Source organism: Tachysurus vachellii, chromosome 12 (assembly GCF_030014155.1).
Source record: "Tachysurus vachellii isolate PV-2020 chromosome 12, HZAU_Pvac_v1, whole genome shotgun sequence".
Lineage (NCBI taxonomy): Eukaryota > Metazoa > Chordata > Actinopteri > Siluriformes > Bagridae > Tachysurus > Tachysurus vachellii.
In genome coordinates this window covers 22,810,462-22,830,877 of record NC_083471.1, presented here as the reverse complement: position 1 = coordinate 22,830,877, position 20,416 = coordinate 22,810,462, and the positions used below count along the sequence as shown (strand labels likewise).

At 40.0% G+C, this 20,416-nt stretch overlaps 2 protein-coding genes across 2 annotated transcripts in view; one reads left to right on the top strand and one right to left on the bottom strand.

Moving 5' to 3' along the window:
* The first annotated feature begins 359 nt into the window (after positions 1 to 359).
* Positions 360 to 3,173, top strand: barhl1a (BarH-like homeobox 1a). The gene is made up of 3 exons (XM_060883532.1): positions 360 to 801; positions 1,777 to 1,999; positions 2,538 to 3,173. The coding sequence occupies exons 1-3, from the start codon at positions 429 to 431 to the stop codon at positions 2,839 to 2,841; spliced, it is 900 nt and encodes a 299-aa protein (XP_060739515.1). The 5' UTR covers positions 360 to 428; the 3' UTR covers positions 2,842 to 3,173.
* A 1,146-nt stretch (positions 3,174 to 4,319) lies between these two features.
* Positions 4,320 to 20,416, bottom strand: part of ddx31 (DEAD (Asp-Glu-Ala-Asp) box polypeptide 31) — a 17,428-nt gene continuing 1,331 nt past the window's right edge. The window contains exons 3-21 of the mRNA XM_060883237.1: positions 19,774 to 20,015; positions 19,620 to 19,695; positions 19,487 to 19,530; positions 19,338 to 19,408; positions 18,756 to 18,820; positions 17,380 to 17,424; positions 17,248 to 17,289; positions 16,933 to 16,997; positions 16,733 to 16,852; positions 16,515 to 16,621; positions 15,974 to 16,203; positions 15,670 to 15,831; positions 14,477 to 14,536; positions 12,479 to 12,529; positions 12,158 to 12,297; positions 11,809 to 11,893; positions 10,956 to 11,067; positions 10,520 to 10,718; positions 4,320 to 4,931 (exon numbers count right to left, since the gene is read on the bottom strand). Of these exons, the coding sequence (XP_060739220.1) occupies positions 4,784 to 4,931; positions 10,520 to 10,718; positions 10,956 to 11,067; positions 11,809 to 11,893; positions 12,158 to 12,297; positions 12,479 to 12,529; positions 14,477 to 14,536; positions 15,670 to 15,831; positions 15,974 to 16,203; positions 16,515 to 16,621; positions 16,733 to 16,852; positions 16,933 to 16,997; positions 17,248 to 17,289; positions 17,380 to 17,424; positions 18,756 to 18,820; positions 19,338 to 19,408; positions 19,487 to 19,530; positions 19,620 to 19,695; positions 19,774 to 20,015 (2,064 nt within the window). The 3' untranslated portion in view covers positions 4,320 to 4,783. The remainder of the gene's footprint in view (positions 4,932 to 10,519; positions 10,719 to 10,955; positions 11,068 to 11,808; positions 11,894 to 12,157; positions 12,298 to 12,478; positions 12,530 to 14,476; positions 14,537 to 15,669; positions 15,832 to 15,973; positions 16,204 to 16,514; positions 16,622 to 16,732; positions 16,853 to 16,932; positions 16,998 to 17,247; positions 17,290 to 17,379; positions 17,425 to 18,755; positions 18,821 to 19,337; positions 19,409 to 19,486; positions 19,531 to 19,619; positions 19,696 to 19,773; positions 20,016 to 20,416) is intronic.

The window sequence follows — 20,416 nt, the reverse complement described above, 5'->3', positions numbered from 1 at the left end:
AGTTTGAACTTCCCTCGCTACACGACTCGCATGACACTGACATATCTCGGGGATTTGGTTCAGTCGATTTGAGGCATCAGCGTGCGTCGGTGCGGTACCTGGGTACCTGTCCGTGGTGCTGAAAGCATCATGCTGTTTCGGTTCGGGCTCGCGCAGTTCGGTTTATGGAACTGCGCCTGACTTTATTCATAACCAGCACCTTTATTCTTTACCGGATCTGAACAGTTTAGGAAAAAGTCGTTAGCCTTGTATTATTTGGATTTTGGAAACTAATTTTTATATGAAAATTTTCCCAAGACAAGGATAAATCCATCCACTTCATTTTTCTTGATTAAAAGTCAATCCAGACGCAGGACAATTTCTCGTCACCTGATGCACAAATGCTCGAGTGAAAGATCTGCACTGTTCCTCGCTGTGTTTACTATACAATGGAAGTGCCAACAAACGGCTCAAGTTTTGGGATCGACTCTTTGCTCTCCCACAGACCTACGAGTCCTCGCGTCTCCACAGCAGGCGCTTTAACGGGAGACTGTCGCTCTCCGGCCTCCAGCCCGCGTTCGGAGATGGACAGTGACTGCTCGTCTCCACCGTCCCCGAGGCGAGAATCTGAGCCCGGGTCTCCGTTAGTAATGTCTCAACCGAGGACAGTGACCTCCTCTTTTTTAATCCGGGACATTCTGGCGGACTGCAGGCCGCTTGCCGCCTGCGCACCGTACAGCAACAGCGGAGACTCAGTGCGCGAGACCGAGGACTACACCGACAGACTGCACAGCAACTCATCATCGGATTGTGAATTTCGGGGTAAGAGACAGCATAGATTAAAGACGGAAAATACTTCAACATAATGTACTTAATACTTAATGTACTTAAATACTTAATCATAATTGTAAAACCTTTAGACAAAAAACATACATGAGCAATTTAAATATTTCTCTCTAGCATTTCTTTAAGTATAAAATGCTGTGATCATGTGCAGCTTATATATATAGACTTAGAATATAGACTTAGAAAATACAATATTGAAAAATAACGCAGTAAAATATCTAATCCAAGGTTTTAAGTGGATTTATCTTGTAAGAAACACAAACTCTTTTTGGGTTTTTGAATCCTTTAGGAATCCTTAAAAAAGCTTCCTAGTATATTATTATCTTAGATTTGACATCCATCTCCTTAACATCTCCATCTCCTAAGCAGGAAAGCACAAAAACTCAGCTCAAATATACAATTTGGTTAAAAATATAGTTCATGTAGTTTCGTGTAATTAATTAATTAACTTCTTATTCGTAAAAAGTACGTTTAAATAACACAACTTATTTTATAGTTTATTTATTAATGTATCAATTTATTTATTTATTTATTTGCGGAGATCAAATTAGTTCACCTTTTTGTCAGAGCTGAAATATCTGGGCGACTAACTGCAATGTGTCCGTGTGCTAATCAGATTAGCACTGAGATTTATTTTACTGTAGAATCTGTAGTATGTTTGAGCTCCTCATCCCCCTGAGACCCAGTTAAGTGGATAATTGTTTGCTTGTCCAAATCCGATTCGAACTTTTACTACTTTTGTACTCGAGACATCAGAAAAAAAATAGTTAGCAAATAGCAAACAAAAAAATAAAAAATAAATACAAATGCAAACACAATGGCTAGAGAACCTGGCTGCAAATCTGACTCCGGTGTGAAAAACTGGAACCGTTTTTACAAGGGAACATTTTTTTAGTTTATTTTAGATTTTTTTTCGAAATGTGGAAATGTCATCTATATCTTTTGCTTTAGCCAAAGATGAACCAGAAAGGGAAATCTCCAGCAGCAGAGAGAGTCCGTCCTCACGGCTGAAGAAACCCCGCAAAGCACGCACAGCCTTCACCGACCACCAACTCGCGCAACTCGAGCGCAGTTTTGAGCGCCAGAAATACCTGAGTGTTCAGGACCGCATGGAGCTCGCGGCCTCTCTCAACCTCACCGACACGCAGGTCAAGACCTGGTACCAGAACCGCAGGTGAGCATCATGAATAAGTCGTGCATGTAGCCTGCTTGTAAATGTAAACCAGTGCGCGGCTTGTAAACAATGTCTTTGTCTATAAACACAATCTATAACTCAGTGCATTATAACAACTTAATATTTTTTGACGAAAATAAAAATCCCATAAAAGTTTTAGTTTTTTCCCTGCTGTAACATTTGTATAAACCGAACTCACAGGCTACAGTAAGAACCCACATATTTGGGCATGAATAATAAATTACTGCGTGCGTATTAATAATTAAGCCGCCAAGCTGTAATTACACAATTGCTAGAATTCTGAATTATTTATCAGAAAATGGATCTTTGCTGAGTGATAGATGGGTTTACACGTGCTAAACAAAAACCCAACGCATGCACAGATAAACATATCCTTATATAAACATAATAATTATACATAATTTATATTGTAATGTCCTAAAACAAGTTTTTAAAAAAAGTTCATTAAATTCGTTAAAAAATAAAAAATAAATACACCAATATTAATATTAGATTATGTATTTTTTCCATCATCAAGGACAAAGTGGAAGCGACAGACGGCAGTTGGTTTGGAGCTCCTTGCCGAAGCAGGAAACTACTCTGCTCTTCAGAGAATGTTCCCGTCGCCGTATTTTTATCCACAGAGCATAGTGTCCAGTTTGGACCCGGGAGCAGGACTGTATTTTTACAGAGGACCCACTGCGGCACCTCCAGCGCTACAGAGGCCGCTCGTACCTAGAGTTCTGCTGCAGGGTGGAGCTGAGCCCCAGCTGTCCCCGCATCTGTCCACGCACATGTCCCCACTCACTGCTGCGTTACCGAGACCCACACCGCAGCGGTGAACGGTTCAGGATCGTCAGGAAGGACAAAGTGAGAAGCGGTTTACAGCTGAGCAACAGCAGGACGCATAACAGTGGACGTGCACAAGAACGTTCTTTGCGTTTCCGAGATTAATCCACTGCACAAACCGCATTGTTTGCGAACTTTGTATAAAGTTCTCTCATGGGTGAAATCAAGCCTTTTGATTGGCTGCTGATCCCGCGCGCGGTTTTACCCTGAACTGAAATCAGGCTGTAAAGACAGAACTGATGGTCCGACAAACCAAATATTTCAGATTTCAGCTGTCTGATTACCAGAAACTGTCTGCCAAATAATTCAAATAAGAACAAGAAAAACAAGCTATAGTAATAGGAATGTGTAAATAATAATAATAATAATAATAATAATAATAATAATAATAATAATAATAATAATAACGACAATCTATTAACATACATTTATTCATTTTTACTGTTTATCCCCCATACTAATGCATTTGCGATATTCTGCCACGTACATTCCTTATTATTATTATGATGATGATGATATTATTATTATTATTATTATTATTATTATTATTATTATTATTATTATTATTGTTATCATCTCTTTTAAATTACTTTCTTCGGGGTCTACCTGATATAAAGATGCCTCTGATGGCATAATAATTTGAAAATTGTTTGTCACTGTGTCGTGGATATCAGTAGTTTATAAACGGTTTTGTTGACGCCAAAAGTTTTTTTTTCCTAATAAAAAATATAAATAAAATGATATGTTACACGATACTCGGGATACTTCGTGTTGTTTGTGAATATGCTGTTTACGTGTGTGTGTGTGTGTGTGTACAGGTTATGGTACTAATGTTAGAATTATTTTTTTCTTTATTTTTATTATTGATCATTTTAATGCTCATGTTTTCAACAACAAAATTTTTTTTTTTACTTTATTAAACGGTATTTTGTAAACTAAGTAAAATGCTCGCTTACGTGAAAATATCTACGTACGAATCTCTATTATAGAGTCGCCTAATTTAATCCAATGCTCTTTTTCGAAACGTATATATTAAAAAGAAACAGAGACAATTGATTGATTGAGCAACACAAATAAATGTATATGCGGTTAACACTCAGCGTCACGGTTTATCACCGATTTCCGCACATGCTACTAAATAATATGAACAAATGACACAACAGGTTTTATAGTATTAAGGTGACAGTAATTAGTAAAGACGTCCAAGCCGCTTGTGATGCTTCAACTATTTTTTTTTATTGTCGCATCAGAGCCGCTGCTAAACAGCTGGTGAGCGGCACCGCGCTGTACTAAAGGCAGGAGCAGCTGGTGAGCGAAACCGAGGCCTCTCCGCCGTGCCGCACAACACACACACACACACACACACACACACACACACACACACACACTTTACATACACACTCCTTTTCAGAGACTCTGCAGCCGACAAAAGCTGATCAAAAAGACTCTTGGAATAAATAATCAAAAAAAGTTTTAACGGTAAGAAAGAGATCCTTTATTCAGCTGCTATAAGCAAATAACAGATTTTGTTTTGTTTTGCCCGTGTCATTTTAATCAGGAACTAACAAATACCTTAGATTCAATACATGTATTTTATATTAGAACATTTTTAAACCTGGTCCTCAAATCAAGGAAAGCACAGATTTAGGTTATGTGACACATTTTACTTCTAAAAGCTCCAGTAATGCAAAAAAAAAATAAATGCATTACACGTTTACAAATCCAAATATTTTCGAGTAGAACAAACCTTCCACACAGTTAAACTCAGCCCCTCTTCAGGCACTTGGGAGATGACGATGATGAGGATGGTGAGTTTCCTGGTGCTTTGTAATGTCACAGGTAAACATGTCCAGGAGTTGATTTGAACACCTGTATCCCCAAAGCTCTGTCTATGACTATGATTTTGCATCCACTTTGCTTCTCTCTCTCTCCCCTTCACCCTTCTGTCAGCTCATCATCTGCATTTGCTTTCTTCTTCTTTCTCTTCTTTTTGGACTTGGACTCTCCGTCTATCCCGCTGGTGTACTCTGAGCGGATCAGGCTGGCCACTCGCTCTCTGGCTGTGAGCTTATTAGTGGTGGGCCTTAAATAAATAAATAAATAAATAAATACGGTCATGTTCTTATACATTTTGCTTTCAACAACCAAGAAAGGGATTTATCATAAAAAAACAAACCAAACGAAAAAAAATATCCTGATAAGTTTGCATAATTTCTCTTGTTTTTCCAACATACAAATGAATATATTTAATTAGATTAACCATCAGTGATGTTCTTCGGTTAACGGTTACAATATGTGCTATTGACATACAATAATATTTTTTCTTTAAATAAATAATTCAAGAAAAATTCAGAAAGCATTAGGAATGCACTAGAAGAGACGAGCAAATTGTGTTCAGATTTCTGAACGAAGACGTAAGGACACTCTGAAGCACGCTGGGACGAGACGGGGACAGGCTGGCCCAAGACGATCTAGTACAAGTGAGAGAAATTCCCACAGTTGTCGATAACAGGCATGTAGTCAGCAGTGGAGGCTGGTTTAAAACCAGTCTGTTTGTCTAATCAATAACTCTTGAGCTTGAGCCTTGAGCTGTGAGATGTCCCTCTGGGGCTGCTATACATACATATATATACACACACATGCAAACACACTACCCTGAGGGCTCAGAGGAGCTATAAGATTGTAGCTATTGATCTGTTAAAAGTCTCTACAGGACTGTGGACATGAAGGCTGTGGATATACAGACACAGTAACTGACATACTGCAAATATCACCCAATGTAGTGTTTCATCAGTTTTCTTAAACTTGATTCAGCACAGAATTTACAGAATATTCATGTACATGTACACTCACACGCGCACACAGATCATCAATCTAACACAGAATGAGATGAGATTAAATGATTTCAGTGTGTGTGTATACATGTGTATTTACTATGATTTTGATTCATATGATGGATATTAAATTTTATATACAAACTAAATTATAAATAAATAAATAAACAACGACGAGTAAATAAAACTTTCCACAAACCTTTTAGCTAAATGACCGCTTAAATACAGTATGTCACAATCTGGCCACAGGGGTCGCAAGGCAGTGACTTCTGGGCCGGTCCCAAGCCCGGATAAATAAAGAAGGTTGTGTCAGGAAGGGCATCCGGCATAAAACGTGCCAAACATGCAAATCATCAGTGTGAATTCTATACCGGATCGCATGGTGCAGGTGGAACATCACACTAAGGTTGGTCGAGGAAGGAGACGTGTATGTAGACAGAGAGAGAGGAGGAAACGCAGGTGTATAGGTCTGAGAACAGGGACACTGAACGTTGGTACAATGACAGGGAAAGGTAGAGCGCTGGCGGACATGATGGAGAGAAGGAAGGTAGATACACTGTGTAAGCAGAAGACCAGGTGGAAGGGGAGTAAAGTACATTGTACTGGAAGTGGATAATGTAAAAAAATGACAAAGGCCTTTCATTTATAGTATTTTTTTTTTCGGCAGAAAATTGAAATCTTTACTCGTTCTGCTTATAGACACGTCACTGATTTCTCTCACGTTTGGTAGCAAGTCTAAATTTTTTTTTTATTACCAACAAGGCCAATAACTATCTAATTTCACAGTGAGAAACTAAATAACCAACCACAGACCTTCTAGATGCCTGATAGTAAACACAATGTAATATTAATCAACTTCAATTTAAAGGCTTAAATAACCCTTTAATATGGAATTGTGTGTCTCATTTTAATGCTCAAGATTCTGAAGCTTTGGGCAAGAAACGTGTACAAAACATCTTGGTTCCTCTGAAAACTGTGAGGTGGAGTAACTGAGGCCAGCCTACTAGCTCATAATAAATATATCGGAGTCATTTTTTGTGGTTGTGGACTATGTGGTGTCTGCACTGTAACATCAATACATTATAGTCTGTGTAGTGAAAAGAGATAGTGAGCGGGAAGATATTGAATATTTACTGACTTTGCTACGGGTGTTTAAATCTAAAAAAATATTGAGTTGAAGATAGAGGATGTTTTTTTAAGTGGAGTCGGCCTGTTAGACTGAATAAACGTTCAGGGACATATAAGACTTGTGCTATTGCATCTATATGATTATGTTTCATCAAGAAAACAACAAAGTTAGCTGTTTATGATACAAAAGTATTTTGTTAATAACATAGTATTTTATTAATAATTAATATACATTCATGTCTATATATAGTTATATAGATGTGTGTATGTGTGTTTGTGCAATGCTGTCTAACTGCAACAGTTCTACTCAATGCTGCACAATATATACCCTCGAACAGGTGTACACACTTCTCACACACTCTTTACCTAGGAGTATCTGTTATTTCAAATTTAAGGGAAAAAACAGAGCAAAGCAAGCAGCAGTAAGTCTAACCTCACCCTGGGGCTGCTGGGTATTTTTAGCCAGTTCACTGTGCTAGAGCCGATAATGGCCACTCTCCTGAGCTCTTGAGGTTTTGTTTTTTGTTACGGTGTGTGTGTGTTTGCATGTGGATGTTGGTAGTGGTGTGATAAAGCTCATTAGAGAAGTCTTGTCTGGACATGGATGGCGTATGCCACAGACGGCCGTAATGAAGTCTCTACTGACACGGTGGCCAGTCCCAACCATGTCAGGACAACTTCACACTCTCACATGTGTACACACACACGCGCACATACACACACACACTGACGAAGGAGATGGATGCTATAATCGGCACCGGTTCTGCTCAGTCCTGGATTTAACGCAGACGAGAGCCGTGCATGGTGACGTTAGTTAAACGGAGATGCAGACTCTCTGCTTTGAAAGCTGATGAATATATTAAGAGAATCATCTGTTATCTGGACATCAGCGTGTTTGTGTGTGAGTGATGGGTGTTTAGGGGTCTGACCCCTCAGGGATGGACTTATTGTCCTGCTCCATGGGTTCTTTTCACAGGTCCTGCTGCAGGTCACCTGCCAATTACCAGTGGTTAGAGAGAGAGAGAGAGAGAGAGAGAGAGAGAGAGAGAGAGAGAGAGAGAGAGAGACACACACCTAACAGTGACAATATTAGTACCTCGAATAAATAGGACTATACTCCAACACTTTATACAGATTAACAGCACAATTGTGTTCCTCACAAAATGAGAGGTACTTTTGTTTTAGAAATTACACTGCAATTCAGTTTTGACTTCTCCAGCCTGCATTATGTTGAAATACATAATGTAATTTATCATCGTGAAAGTTGTCAAAAGTGTAAATGTTTCTTTCATTATGTAACATTTGCAAGCCTGTGACTGAATTTAATTTTATTTATCTAGCGTAATTCAAAATATGTTTCCTAAAGCTTTTCTTAAAACCATGTTTCTGATAACTGATTTTTTTACTTTCCTTATAATAAATAAACTGCCTTATACACGAGTGTAAACACTTCCAGCTCACAAGAGATGTGCAAACTAAGCCCTAATACAATCTTATACAGAGGACACAGAAACAAGGTTCTTCCTTGTTCACTGTAACAGATGAGCTGATTATTAAAAACACTCATGAAACAGATATTTAACCTGCATCTCTTAGTGAAATTATATCTGGCATCTGCTTTCTGATGGAGAGACTGAACACAAAAAGCTTACATTCTTGTTTCAAAAACACTCAAGTAATAAGTGTTAAAAGAGAAAGCAGGATTACAGAACATTAAAATGACAGTGGAGAGTAAAACAATCAGTTGTTTTAGTAATAAAGCTACATTTATACTGATATTTCTGCAAGAGACCGAGTCAATCTGTCAATCTGATTTCAACATGTGTAGGTCACTGATAAACATCACACAAGCACGCACACACACACGTGCGCACGCACACGTGCGCACGCACACACGCGCACACACACGCACACACGCACACACGTGCGCGCACGCACACACGTGCGCGCACTCACACACGTGCGCGCACACACACACGTGCGCGCACACACACACGTGCGCGCACACACACACGTGCGCGCACACACACACGTGCGCGCACACACACATACACACGTGCACAAACACAAGGTCCTTGGTCTGTAGAGTGGTATAGACCACAGCCAGCAAGTATGACTGACCACAAACACGTGCTCACACATTCAAGGACCAGCCTGGACGCAGCCCCGCTGACCACACTCAGGTTACAGCTTGTGCATTCAGGATCCTAAGGGAGGCCAATCTGATGACCACTAATAACCTCACAGCATCAAGCAGTGGCCAGAACTCAGTGCTTCCACCTAGCAACCGCGCTGCAATGTCCACACACAACAGATCAGGCTTCATCTAGCCGTTAGCCTTCATCTTTACGTGCCACCTGCACTCCAAAAATGTCTCCTACATGACAGGACGAGGCCTTCTGATTAAATCCTTCAATACACTCTGGATTAAAATAGGTTAGATTCAGGTTTAATTCTTCTGTGTGATAAGCGAGAACGAGGTGTGAGGGCCAGGACAGACTGATGTGGGCCAGGCATGCCTGCTTTGTGCCAGAAAACTGCAACTTTTGGCTCTGGTGAGTGTTAAGCACAGGAGACAAGCAAGACGGAAGAAGAGAAGTGTACATGCTGCCAAAAAACACAGAGGAAGAAAGGGAGAGTACAAAGCAGGTAAAGGTCAGGGCTTGACTACTCCTTTCTGACCTTCTGAGGCCCCAGGACAGAGAAAGACGTGCAGCTGCCAAGCCTGCTTGTGTACTGGCACGGAGCTTAACTCTACGTCTAAGAAAGCAACTGCGCCAAGACAATCCAAAATACGGCGCTACATTGAATTTCATTTTCCCTCCATTTAGTGTAAAATCTGAATTTTGTGGAGCTAAATTTTCTGCTAAAAAACACAACCTTAGGCAACATAAGTCACCTCGTCAACCATGACATTATTGCTCAATGACACGTCAAACCTGCTGTTAAATCTAGGTCTTCGTAGTAACTTTAATTTTAACTTCTGTGCCTATTTAGTTTACTAATGTCATATTGTAAAATTCTAATCCTTGCGATTTTTTTTTTACATGTTGGCCAAAGTAAATAATGAGTAATATCGTGAAAACATTGCCATTTTAAAAAATAATTATCAATATTGCCATATTGACTAGCATAAAAACATATATAAAGAACCTATACAGTAATCACTTGGGAAACACGTAAAGATATAAAGAAGTAACGGTGGAATATTATTTAAAAAATGTTGCAGTAGATTAATTAATATAGTGCTTCCGGTAAAACTAATTATTCATTCCGGCTAGAAAAGAAAAAACAAACAAACAAACAAAAAAAACGCAGTTTGCACTCATGTAATATTAATTTTACCAGGTCGCAGTGAATGTGTTATTAGAGCGAATAATAACAGCATATATTCTAATTAATATCATAAATATGTTAATATCCTAAATGTTGGGTTTGGATTTTGAACGTTTAAATTTAAATTTAATTTGAACGTTTATTCATTTTCATTTCCGAGTGTCTATTTTTAAGGAAATGCCATTTAATGAAAGGCACAGAGACTGAAAGAGCAAAAATGATTATTAACTTAAACAACATCTGTATGTCATATTTCAAATATTAGATATTAAATTAAATACAACAAATACACATGCCTATGAATGCATATGTGAATTATAAATGTAAAAATCAAGGCTTTTAAAGCTTGTGTATATTAAACCCATCAACATACCTCTTCTTATCGTTTCCTTTTGCTTGTTTCTTGGATTTCCCTTTAGCTGTGGAGTCTGTGATGGCAGACGACAGGCTCTGTGGTGCGTCTCGCAGGCCGAAGCTCTTGGCGGCGTGACCCAGGTGGAGGTGACGGATGTGGAAGATGTGTTTCAGGGCGGAGGGGTATGCCGTATACGCCCTCACAAACGACTGCAGGGCTGGAGAAACGATGGAAGTTGAACAAGTCAGAGCTGATGAAATAAATTAATGCAAATACAATCCTAAATGACAAAAACTGCACAATATATATTTATTTTTCGGGCTATTTCCGGTCTGAAACCTTGTCCTGCAATTCCAGCATATACATTCTCCCAGTTTGATTAAAATATCACCACAGGAAGTAGCGTGTAGCTCCACCAGTGTTGTAAATGTGCGTGATATCAGATAAGACTCACCTTTCTTAGCAGCCTGTACCGATTCGGCACTGGCGTGGACATAATTCTCGAAGTCTGTCTGTAAAACTGTAGCTCTCTCACGCACATCTTGCTCACGGGCACCGACTGATTTCTGATAAGAGAGCAACACTTGCGATATTTGGCTTGGTAAACAAAAAATCCTTAAAAATAATACAATTCATCTCATTAGCACATTTTCCTCTGGAAATAATCTAAAAAAATAAAAGCATTCTTCTAAATTCAAAAGAAAATATATGAGGTCATATAATGTTAATGCATATCATATAATGTATCTCATCGTGTGCATGTGACGACAGCTTCTGGACACAAAATTGCGTATCGCACATATTACGTGTATGTAAATGTAATCCAGAGTAACCTATTAAAGCCTACCCAGTAGAACACATTAGTATAAACAGCTGTTCACCTCGGAGACGTTCGCGTAAAAAAAGGACATTGGTTAAACACACTGTATTTTCTGAGCCCCCTGCCGTCTCCTGACCTTTGGCCTCCAAGATGAAAAGTGCCCATGGGGGTATTAGTGGAGTAAGTCGATTGGTTTAGAGCGAGAAGGGGGAAATTAAATCAGGATTAAGAGTGCCTGAGAGCTGGCTGTCGTCCCCCCTCATTGTCATGTTACAGAGTTGAGAGAGGGAGGAGAGTGGGGAGAGTGAGAGCGAGAGAGAGCGAGAGAGAGAGAGAGAGAGAGAGAGAGAGAGAGAGGGAGGACATCTTTCTCAATAGTTCCATATTAACACCTAACGAGTACAGGTCTGTCTTATGCCCACAGTTCCAGAGATCAATATAAAGAACTCAAGTACAACAGCATGCAGTATCAAGGGGTCAAAATGACCTTTTTGTCCCAATTCCCTCTGCCTCTGAAACGCTCGTCCTTCAACAGAGTCGACAAGATGTCTTCATTTTTCATCTCACGGAGACTGCAACACAGAGAAAGAAGGTCTGATGAAAGACAGAAGAAACTATCATTACACATTATTTCTGGCTTTATGCTTTTACTCAGAGGATGAAAGTGTGTGTGTGCTCGCTCTCTTCATTGGCTGGCAGCATTCAGATCAGAAAGTAAGATGCACTGAGCAAACTGCTACTTTACAATGTTGACACTTAAATAAAACAAAGAAAACTGACCACCTCTGCATCACATCTGGTCACTTACACAACCTGAGATTAGCTAGATCACAGACCTGATATTGTGATTGGCCAAAACATTCATGTAGGCGGTCTCTGAGGGGGTGAGGAAGAGAAGGCTGTTGCCCTGAGCTCCGATACGAGCTGTACGGCCGACGCGATGAACGTACTCCGCCGCAGAAGACGGAGGGTTAAACTGCAATGTAAATGTGAGACAGCAAAACAATAAATTACTTCTCCTTTTGCACCTCACTGTGGAAGAATCTGCATAATAATTCAATTATTATATTTTTCTTAAATAAGACATTAATTACACATTTATTTCCTAATGTTATGTAATATAAAAAGGCAAAAAGGCAGGAAAGAAGCAAATGTACCTGTAATATCCATGTGACTTGAGGAAGATCCAATCCACGTGCTGCCACATCCTTTACAAAACATCCAGATAATAAGTTGGCAGAACAGACATGCATAACGTGACCCGTTTCAAACAGCTCGAAGCTCAGCACAGACAGTGTGAAAGAAAACAGCCACGTCTCTAAACAAAGGCTGTTTATTCTCTCGATTTTCTCCCCATTATCCTTTACAGATTTGTGGTGCCTAGCCAAGATTAGATCTTTATTAATAACTGATAGAAGACTGAGAGCCTAGTACTGAGCTTTGGGCCTCCACTCCTCCCTCTTCTGGTCCTGTGGCCCAGCTGGGATAAGCCAGAGTTGGGCAGAGTGCAGATGGAGGCCGGTGCAGGGCCAGGAAAGTCTGTCAAATCCATTAAAACGACTCATTTAATCCAGGAATAATGCTACACAGTGACAGGCCTAGAGTTGTTGCCAAATACGAGACAACTACTTCTCTGTCCAGTCACATTTACATCCTAGATATAAAAAATAATATAGCATATTGTCTGAATTTAGAGATTATCATGTTGTGCTGATGCATAACAGTCCAAATCCTGTTTGATTCAGTCTTAATTAGTGAGGAATTAATAAAGTTTGACATCCTGTGCTCATCTGCACTGAGCAAATGTCATCCGTTATAAAAGAAATTCTTGTTCAGAGTGAAAAGAAATTCTTCAGCAGTTTCCTGAACGTGTAGCATCTCTCCACCTCTACATTTATCCCTGTTCTGAGGAAACATACAATACTGCGTAGAAATCTTAACACGTGGAAAAATGCTGTAAAGCAAAAGATGCCGTCAGAATGAATGAAGATAAATGTTTCTGACACAGAAATATCATACAGAGCAGCCAATTATAATAATAAACCTAATTTAATATTTGATGCGACAAATATTCGTTTAAAAAAACACGAGTAGCCTCAGGTGTCATTTGTGCAGTTTAATTAGCTGATCATTTTTCCTGAGCATCTTTGATGATCTTCCACAGCTCTTCTACAGACTCCAGCCAACATGAGATACACTTGAAAGCTAGAGATCTTAGTACGATATAGATGATAGATGCCTTACAGATTTTTTTTCCCCTCATAAGAGTAACATAATGAAAATAAAGGTCATTAAAACTCACACTGATTTAGTTAATCTCTCTGAAAAAGTAATCTAGTATATAAAATTTGCTCCAAATGACTGACTTCCTTTATTGTAATCATAAAGTTTTCTGAAATTCCCCTCTGAAGTTATACACACACAGACAATATAAGTGATGGCTAGAGATTTCAGTTTTTTTTTTTTTTTTTAAATCTCTAGCCATTTAAATTTGGTGAATTTAATTCAACCACACGTCCCAGACAGGATCTCCGTTCTTGTAGGATACGCTGAGGTTAAAATGTTTAGGACGGTAGGGAGACCAGCGGACAGCCGAGGACACGTGGTTTAGTAAGCAGTGTAGCCAGCACGGTCTGTGAGACCTTTCACATGCAGCGAGAAGGAAACACTGCTACTGCTGCTGCTGCTAGAGAGAGCAGGCCAGGCCTGGCAGCTGTAGCCTGGAGAGACAATCCACACTCAAAGCCAGGGCTAACAGAGCACTTGCTCCCTTAGGGCTTCCCCTTATGGCCCTACTGCCAACAGCTGCGCCAGAGGGGAGCAAAGTAAAGAAAAGAGAAAGAGAAGATCTTGAGAGAAACAGACGGCTGTGGAGCACCAAGACGTGGTCAGGAAAACATGACAGACAGCAATTAAAAAGAAGTTTGTTACTTTAAAATATGTTTTAGGTACGGTATGTAATCGTCATATCATTTAAAACAAACAAACAAACACAAAAAAACCACACTGAACATTTGCGGTGCTATTGATCTGGAAATTCATTAGAAATGAGCTCTGATTTTGCCTCTTTGCCACTACATCTTTAACATAAAACAAAAAACTAAACAGGATCCTCTTCAAACCCTGGTTAAGTGGTGATTTACAGGAAGACTCACCGTACACAGCAGGACCCCGGTCTTACTCTGGGAGAACTCCTGAAACACCTCCGTCCGCTCCTGTTCACACAGCAACACACACTTGAATCTTTATTATGGGACTTCTATTCTCAGATCTAGTTCCAGACTGCCATGTCACGTCACATTTTTCCTGCACTGATAACGAGTTAGCTATAACCACAATAAGCATGCATTGATTTACCAATCAATGCTGAATTCAAAGATGTTTTAAATAAAAGCAATGGAGTTCGCTTTGGAGTGAAAAAATCTTCACGTGAGAAATAAGGAAAATTTACACAAAGTGGCCGAGTTGTTTGATGCTAGCTGGCATAGACACAGGAGAAGGTTAAACATTATATTATTTCATTATATTCATTATTGTCCTTTCATTTACTGAGAGATTAGAGAATATGAAGGATTTTTTAATTGGAAAATCTATTGATTATTAACATGAGACAAGGTCAGAAATAGTCCTGATGTTTTTTACTCCACTGTTCATTAGATCAGTGGTGGTTAAAGCTGGTCCAGTCAGAGAATTAGGATTCTTGCTATGATTTCTTCTATCCTAAAAGAAGGTGAAGATGATGTGACAAATATGACTGTGGAGCCAAAGGACATCACTTCTCTCTCCCTCCTGTAAGTAGAGCACAATCTGTTAACTGTGCTGGAACAGCTGTGTGTCTCCTGTTGTTTTCTTTCACTGCAGAAGATGGCCAGAGCTGTCACATCACCAAACCCATCCATAAAGCTGCTGAAGGCCTTTCCTTATTATCTAAGAAGGGGGAGTCACAGAGGCCTTGGGCGGCTGTGCCCTGAGCTCGCCAGCCTACTTGGAGCATTTGAGCAGCCCTGGTCATGTCCATTAGCATGGCTGAATGAGGTCTGAGGCCTGGGCAAAGGTGGCTCATCTTGCAGTCCCATGGCACTGCCCCAGGGCTCCCGACTGTTGCAGCCACTCCACCAGCTGGCTAATTTGACCTGACTTACTCGAACAAGGCAGGAAGTGTACAAGAGTTGAGGCTGTAGTGCAAATTGCAACTAGGGATTGTGACATTCATATTGTGATAGGTTCAGAACCTGGGCTAAGTTAAATAAGGCTAATAACAGAGTGAGGAATAACTAAGGCGTTCTAGATCCTAGAGTGAAAGACGTACAGCGCTCAGGGTAAAATTTCCATATACAAGACATCTAACCTCTTGCTCCATGTTGCCATGGAGTCGATGAAAGTTGATTGACCCCGGCTGCTTGTTTGCGGTGCTGGGTTTACCACACAGGACATTGGAGAGGAGTGTGATAAGGAACTCAACCGCCTCACAGCTGGATATGAAGACGATGAGCTTCTGATCTCGTTCAAACTAACAGATGAGGAGAAATGTTTTTGGTTTTTTTTAATGGAACCAAAGACGACATCCATCTCATTTATACTGCAAGACAAAAATCAGTATAATCCACACCGAGCTGCATTATAAACCTCTGACTGTGCACGTGAGTGATTACCTTACACCTGGCCAGAATAAATGCTGCAAGGCAGACCAGGCGCAGTTTGCTAGGCACCACCACCATATACTGCTGCAGCTTGTCAGGCACCGTGTAGCTGTCAGCCTGCTGAGAAGGTGGTGATTGGGATGAGAGAAGAGGTTCAGATGTGTCCACGCTTTTATCAGTGACATCTGAGACCTGGATGTACACTGGGTCGTTCATGCTAATGCTGGTTAAGCGGGAGAGCCCTGTTTGTTTAAAAAAATAAATAAATAAGAGTGTTACAAGAGGTTTTACACTGCACAATTATACTGTTAGGTTAAATCTAAAACTGGTGCTTGGAATAAAATTGTGATTTTTTTTTTTTTTTTGTCTGAATGTTTTTAGCTGCTGAATTATGAAGTGGCTCAATGATCAGGGGTGCTTCATTTTTTTGTGTGTTGAATGGGAACACGCAACATGTAACCCCTCAGCGTTGCATAGAATCAGACCCACCTCTAAGTACCACTGGTCCTATTAGTGCCTTGAGCTGGTACCAAATGACCAGAGGCTGACTTACCCTCAGTGAGTGTGGCAGAAAGCAGCACCGTCTGCCTAGCGGAGCCGCCAGCATTCAGAGCGTTCAGTATAACGGTCAGGTCCTTCTCAAAACCCAGGTCAAGAGTCCTACCAAAAACAAAGAGCATGGAAGCTGACAGATCTGAAGATATTAAATGAACGTGAGATAAGATTCTCCATTAAACGCTTAAATACACCTTTAAATACAATAAAACAAACCTGTCTGCTTCATCCAGAACAAGCCAGCGTACAGCGCTAAATGCGATGCTAAGAGTGTTCTTAATGTGGTCTACCAGTCGCCCTGGAGTGGAGATCAAAACATTTATGCCTTTCCTCAGTCTGAAACAGAAAAAACGCAGGTTTAATACTAAGATTAGTTGTATACAAAGTGTCCAGCCCTATGTGTGTGATGTTCTTGCCTGGCTTTTTCTGCTTTCCTCTTTTCCCCTCCCATCAGGACACCAGGCACGATCCAGGTGAATGGCTGTAAAGAAAACAACATCAAATTGCCCAGATTTGTTGTTAGAAAATTGGGAAGAATAAAATCCCACAGATACAGGTTGAGATTAACTTAATTTTCACTTGTTTAATTAATGTTCTAAAGTTCATTTAAGTGTAAGAAATCTCTACCCTAAATCTTAAACAGGTTATATGAAAAAAAAAAAGTCATCGTCAAGAAACTTTAAGAGTCGTAAGAATCTTTTTTTAATAGTATCAAGTCATTTATTTTTTACCTTCAGAAGCTTCTGGAAGATTTGGAAACTCTGCTGTGCCAACTGAAAATCAAGAATGAAAGCTGAACATTATGTAGTTGTCATTAAATGACTATGAAGCATTTGTAAATAGATTTTTTATTATCCGCCTACTTCTCTCGTAGGCACGATTACAAGTGCCAGTGGCCCGTCTGATCTCTGGAACAGCAGAAGGAGAAGAAATGTTAGTCAAATAATATATAAAAGCTACACATGGAGGTGAGGAGCAAAACTCTGGAAGCTATCACTTCAGAAGATGTGGAAGGGAATCCACTTTGTGTGTCCTGAGGTATTTGGTTTTTCTTCTCCCAGTTTAGGCATCAGCGAGTTCTAAAACATCATTTTGGATGATATTACATAATCCAATTGTAAGATATAGTCCAGTTGAATAATTACATTTTTTTTCAGCCCAGATGTTGGCAGTATTATTGACGTTCTTCAACTCTGACTCTTTGTGAAACAAATCAGCGTGTATATAAATGACCTTTTAGATACGTCTATATTGGGGAGTTGGTTCTTATCTGCAAATGATTCGAGTGAATGTTGGTTTTCATTGCAGTCAAACAGACGCAGCATCTGATTCCACCTGTTTAATCAGCTGACACGCAAACAGACGCGCACGCACACACACACGCGCAGACACACACTCGCGCACAGACACACACACTCGCGCACAGACACACACACTCGCGCACAGACACACACACACTCGCGCAAACAGACACACACACACTCGCGCAAACAGACACACACACACTCGCGCAAACAGACACACACACTCGCACACACAGACACACACGCACACACAGACACACACGCACACACAGACACACACGCACACACAGACACACACGCACACACAGACACACACGCACACACACACGCGCAGACACACACTCGCGCACAGACACACACACTCGCGCACAGACACACACACACTCGCGCAAACAGACACACACACACTCGCGCAAACAGACACACACACACTCGCGCAAACAGACACACACACACTCGCGCAAACAGACACACACACACGCACACACAGACACACACGCACACACAGACACACACGCACACACAGACACACACGCACGCACACGCACACACAGACACACGCACACACAGACACACACGCACACACAGACACACACGCACACACAGACACACACGCACACACAGACACACACGCACACACAGACACACACGCACACACACGCACACACAGACACGCACGCACACACAGACACGCACGCACACACAGACACGCACGCACACACAGACACACATTTGGAGCAGTATTGATGAATATCACCCAGATTTTACATTTTTATCTTTTGTTGAGAGGCATTTTGAAACGGGATGTTAATACAGGACATTAGGAAAAGATTCAGTTAGCTTCACCTGTCTTTAAAACCTCAATACTTATTTTTACTAGCAATGAATAACAGTTAACAACCAACAAATGATCGGTTTCACAATTCAGCTTTCACCTTGATTTTTGGCTGCACTGCCTGCAGAGACTGGACCACAGGAATCCCATACGCCAGCGTTTTCCCTAATCAGTGACACAAGACAAATTAGCCACAGGTTACAACTGACTCATAATGCTTTTTTTTTGTTTTATATCATCAACAGAGTGAAACAGAAATGTTATAGCACATTCAAATGATCAGTGAAATGTAGTGTCATATTAATTTGATATTCATTAATAACAGTAACAGAACAAACTCACACCTTAATAATAACCAATCCCACATCAGTTTGCCAGCTAAAACAGTTTTATCCATTTCTAATTATGTTTAACGTTGCTTCCAAAAAAGTGGCATAAACATCTCCTCACAAAAAACATCGACCATGTCAACAATTCCTTACATTTAAAAAAAAAAAAAAAAAAAAAGGGAAATGGTTTAACATTTTCAGCATTTTCTGACCAATCTGATTGGAAAATAGATGCAATTTTATATAGATTTTTTTATTTGATCTGATCTAACTGCAGCTTGTGTGTTGCCATGTACAACTTATCAGTTGCCCTGAATTAACAGCTTTATGTAAGATGCACCTGAGGGTCATACCTGATCCAGTTTGGGATCGTACAACAGCATCTTTTCCTGCCATGAGCACTGGAATGGTCTGCTTCTGAACACTACAAATACATACAACATGTGAGAATCCAAGCAACAGCTGTAAAGTTGTTAAGACTTTTACTGTATAATGTATGTACCTGGTCATACTGCTTATGTTTAACACTTTGTTAAGCGTCGCTACCTGCGGAACGAAATACAGAAGAGAATACACTAGGTTATGACTGCTAATGAACTGTAACTTAACATCAATGGTCTTATAAGTGATCTTACTAAGTGAGGATGCAGGTCTACTTCTTGAAACGAGTTGCTAGTGAAGACCTTCTCCTTCACCTGAGTCACAACAGGACTACAGGAAAAATGTAATGTTACTTTAATTTTAGCATCTAGGTAGAACATGATGCAAGGACAGATAAAGTTTACTGACCTGAGCACATCTGGGATCTCAGGGTTGTTACGAAAAAGAGATGAGGTTTTAATAAAAGGTCTATCGTGTCCCTTATGTTCCTCGTGTCCATTCTTTGGTGAAGGTTTTGGATTTGATAGGAGCTTCGACTCTGCCTGGTCCTCATACTTTGCGTTCATCTGAGCAGTTAGCTTCTGTTGCTTAGCAGAGCCATAGTCTTGATTTCCAAATAAAGCCTTCCTTTTTCCATTCGCTGCCTTTTTCTGCAAACACCAATAGCGTACGTTTACTTATACAGCAACCAAAAAAGTGACAGACAACTTTTTTGTTGTTTTAGAAACTATTAGAATGTCTACAGACAACACATACAGTACAAAACCTGAATCTCTTAAATCTTGTGACGCGGCAGTGTGATATGGTCCAATGTAAATTATCATTTCTGGTACTATTTTAAAGTTGATTATTTTTTACTTTAGTACCATGCCCTAAAAATATAAATAAATAAAAAATAATTAATAAAATGTATATATAATGTTACTGTACAACACATCATTTAGAGATGTGTTTAATATTGTCTCTTGACTAGACTATAAGACATAATAGACGTAAAAAAAACTCTCTGAATTCTCCTGGTCCTGAAAACTTTTCCATGTCTGTAAACTCA

Coding starts and splice junctions, on each gene's coding strand:
- barhl1a (XM_060883532.1), top strand. CDS start 429: ATGGAAGTGCCAACAAACGGCTCAAGTTTTGGGATCGACTCTTTGCTC. Junction 802..1,776: donor ATCGGATTGTGAATTTCGGG/GTAAGAGACAGC, acceptor CTTTTGCTTTAG/CCAAAGATGAACCAGAAAGG. Junction 2,000..2,537: donor ACCTGGTACCAGAACCGCAG/GTGAGCATCATG, acceptor TCCATCATCAAG/GACAAAGTGGAAGCGACAGA.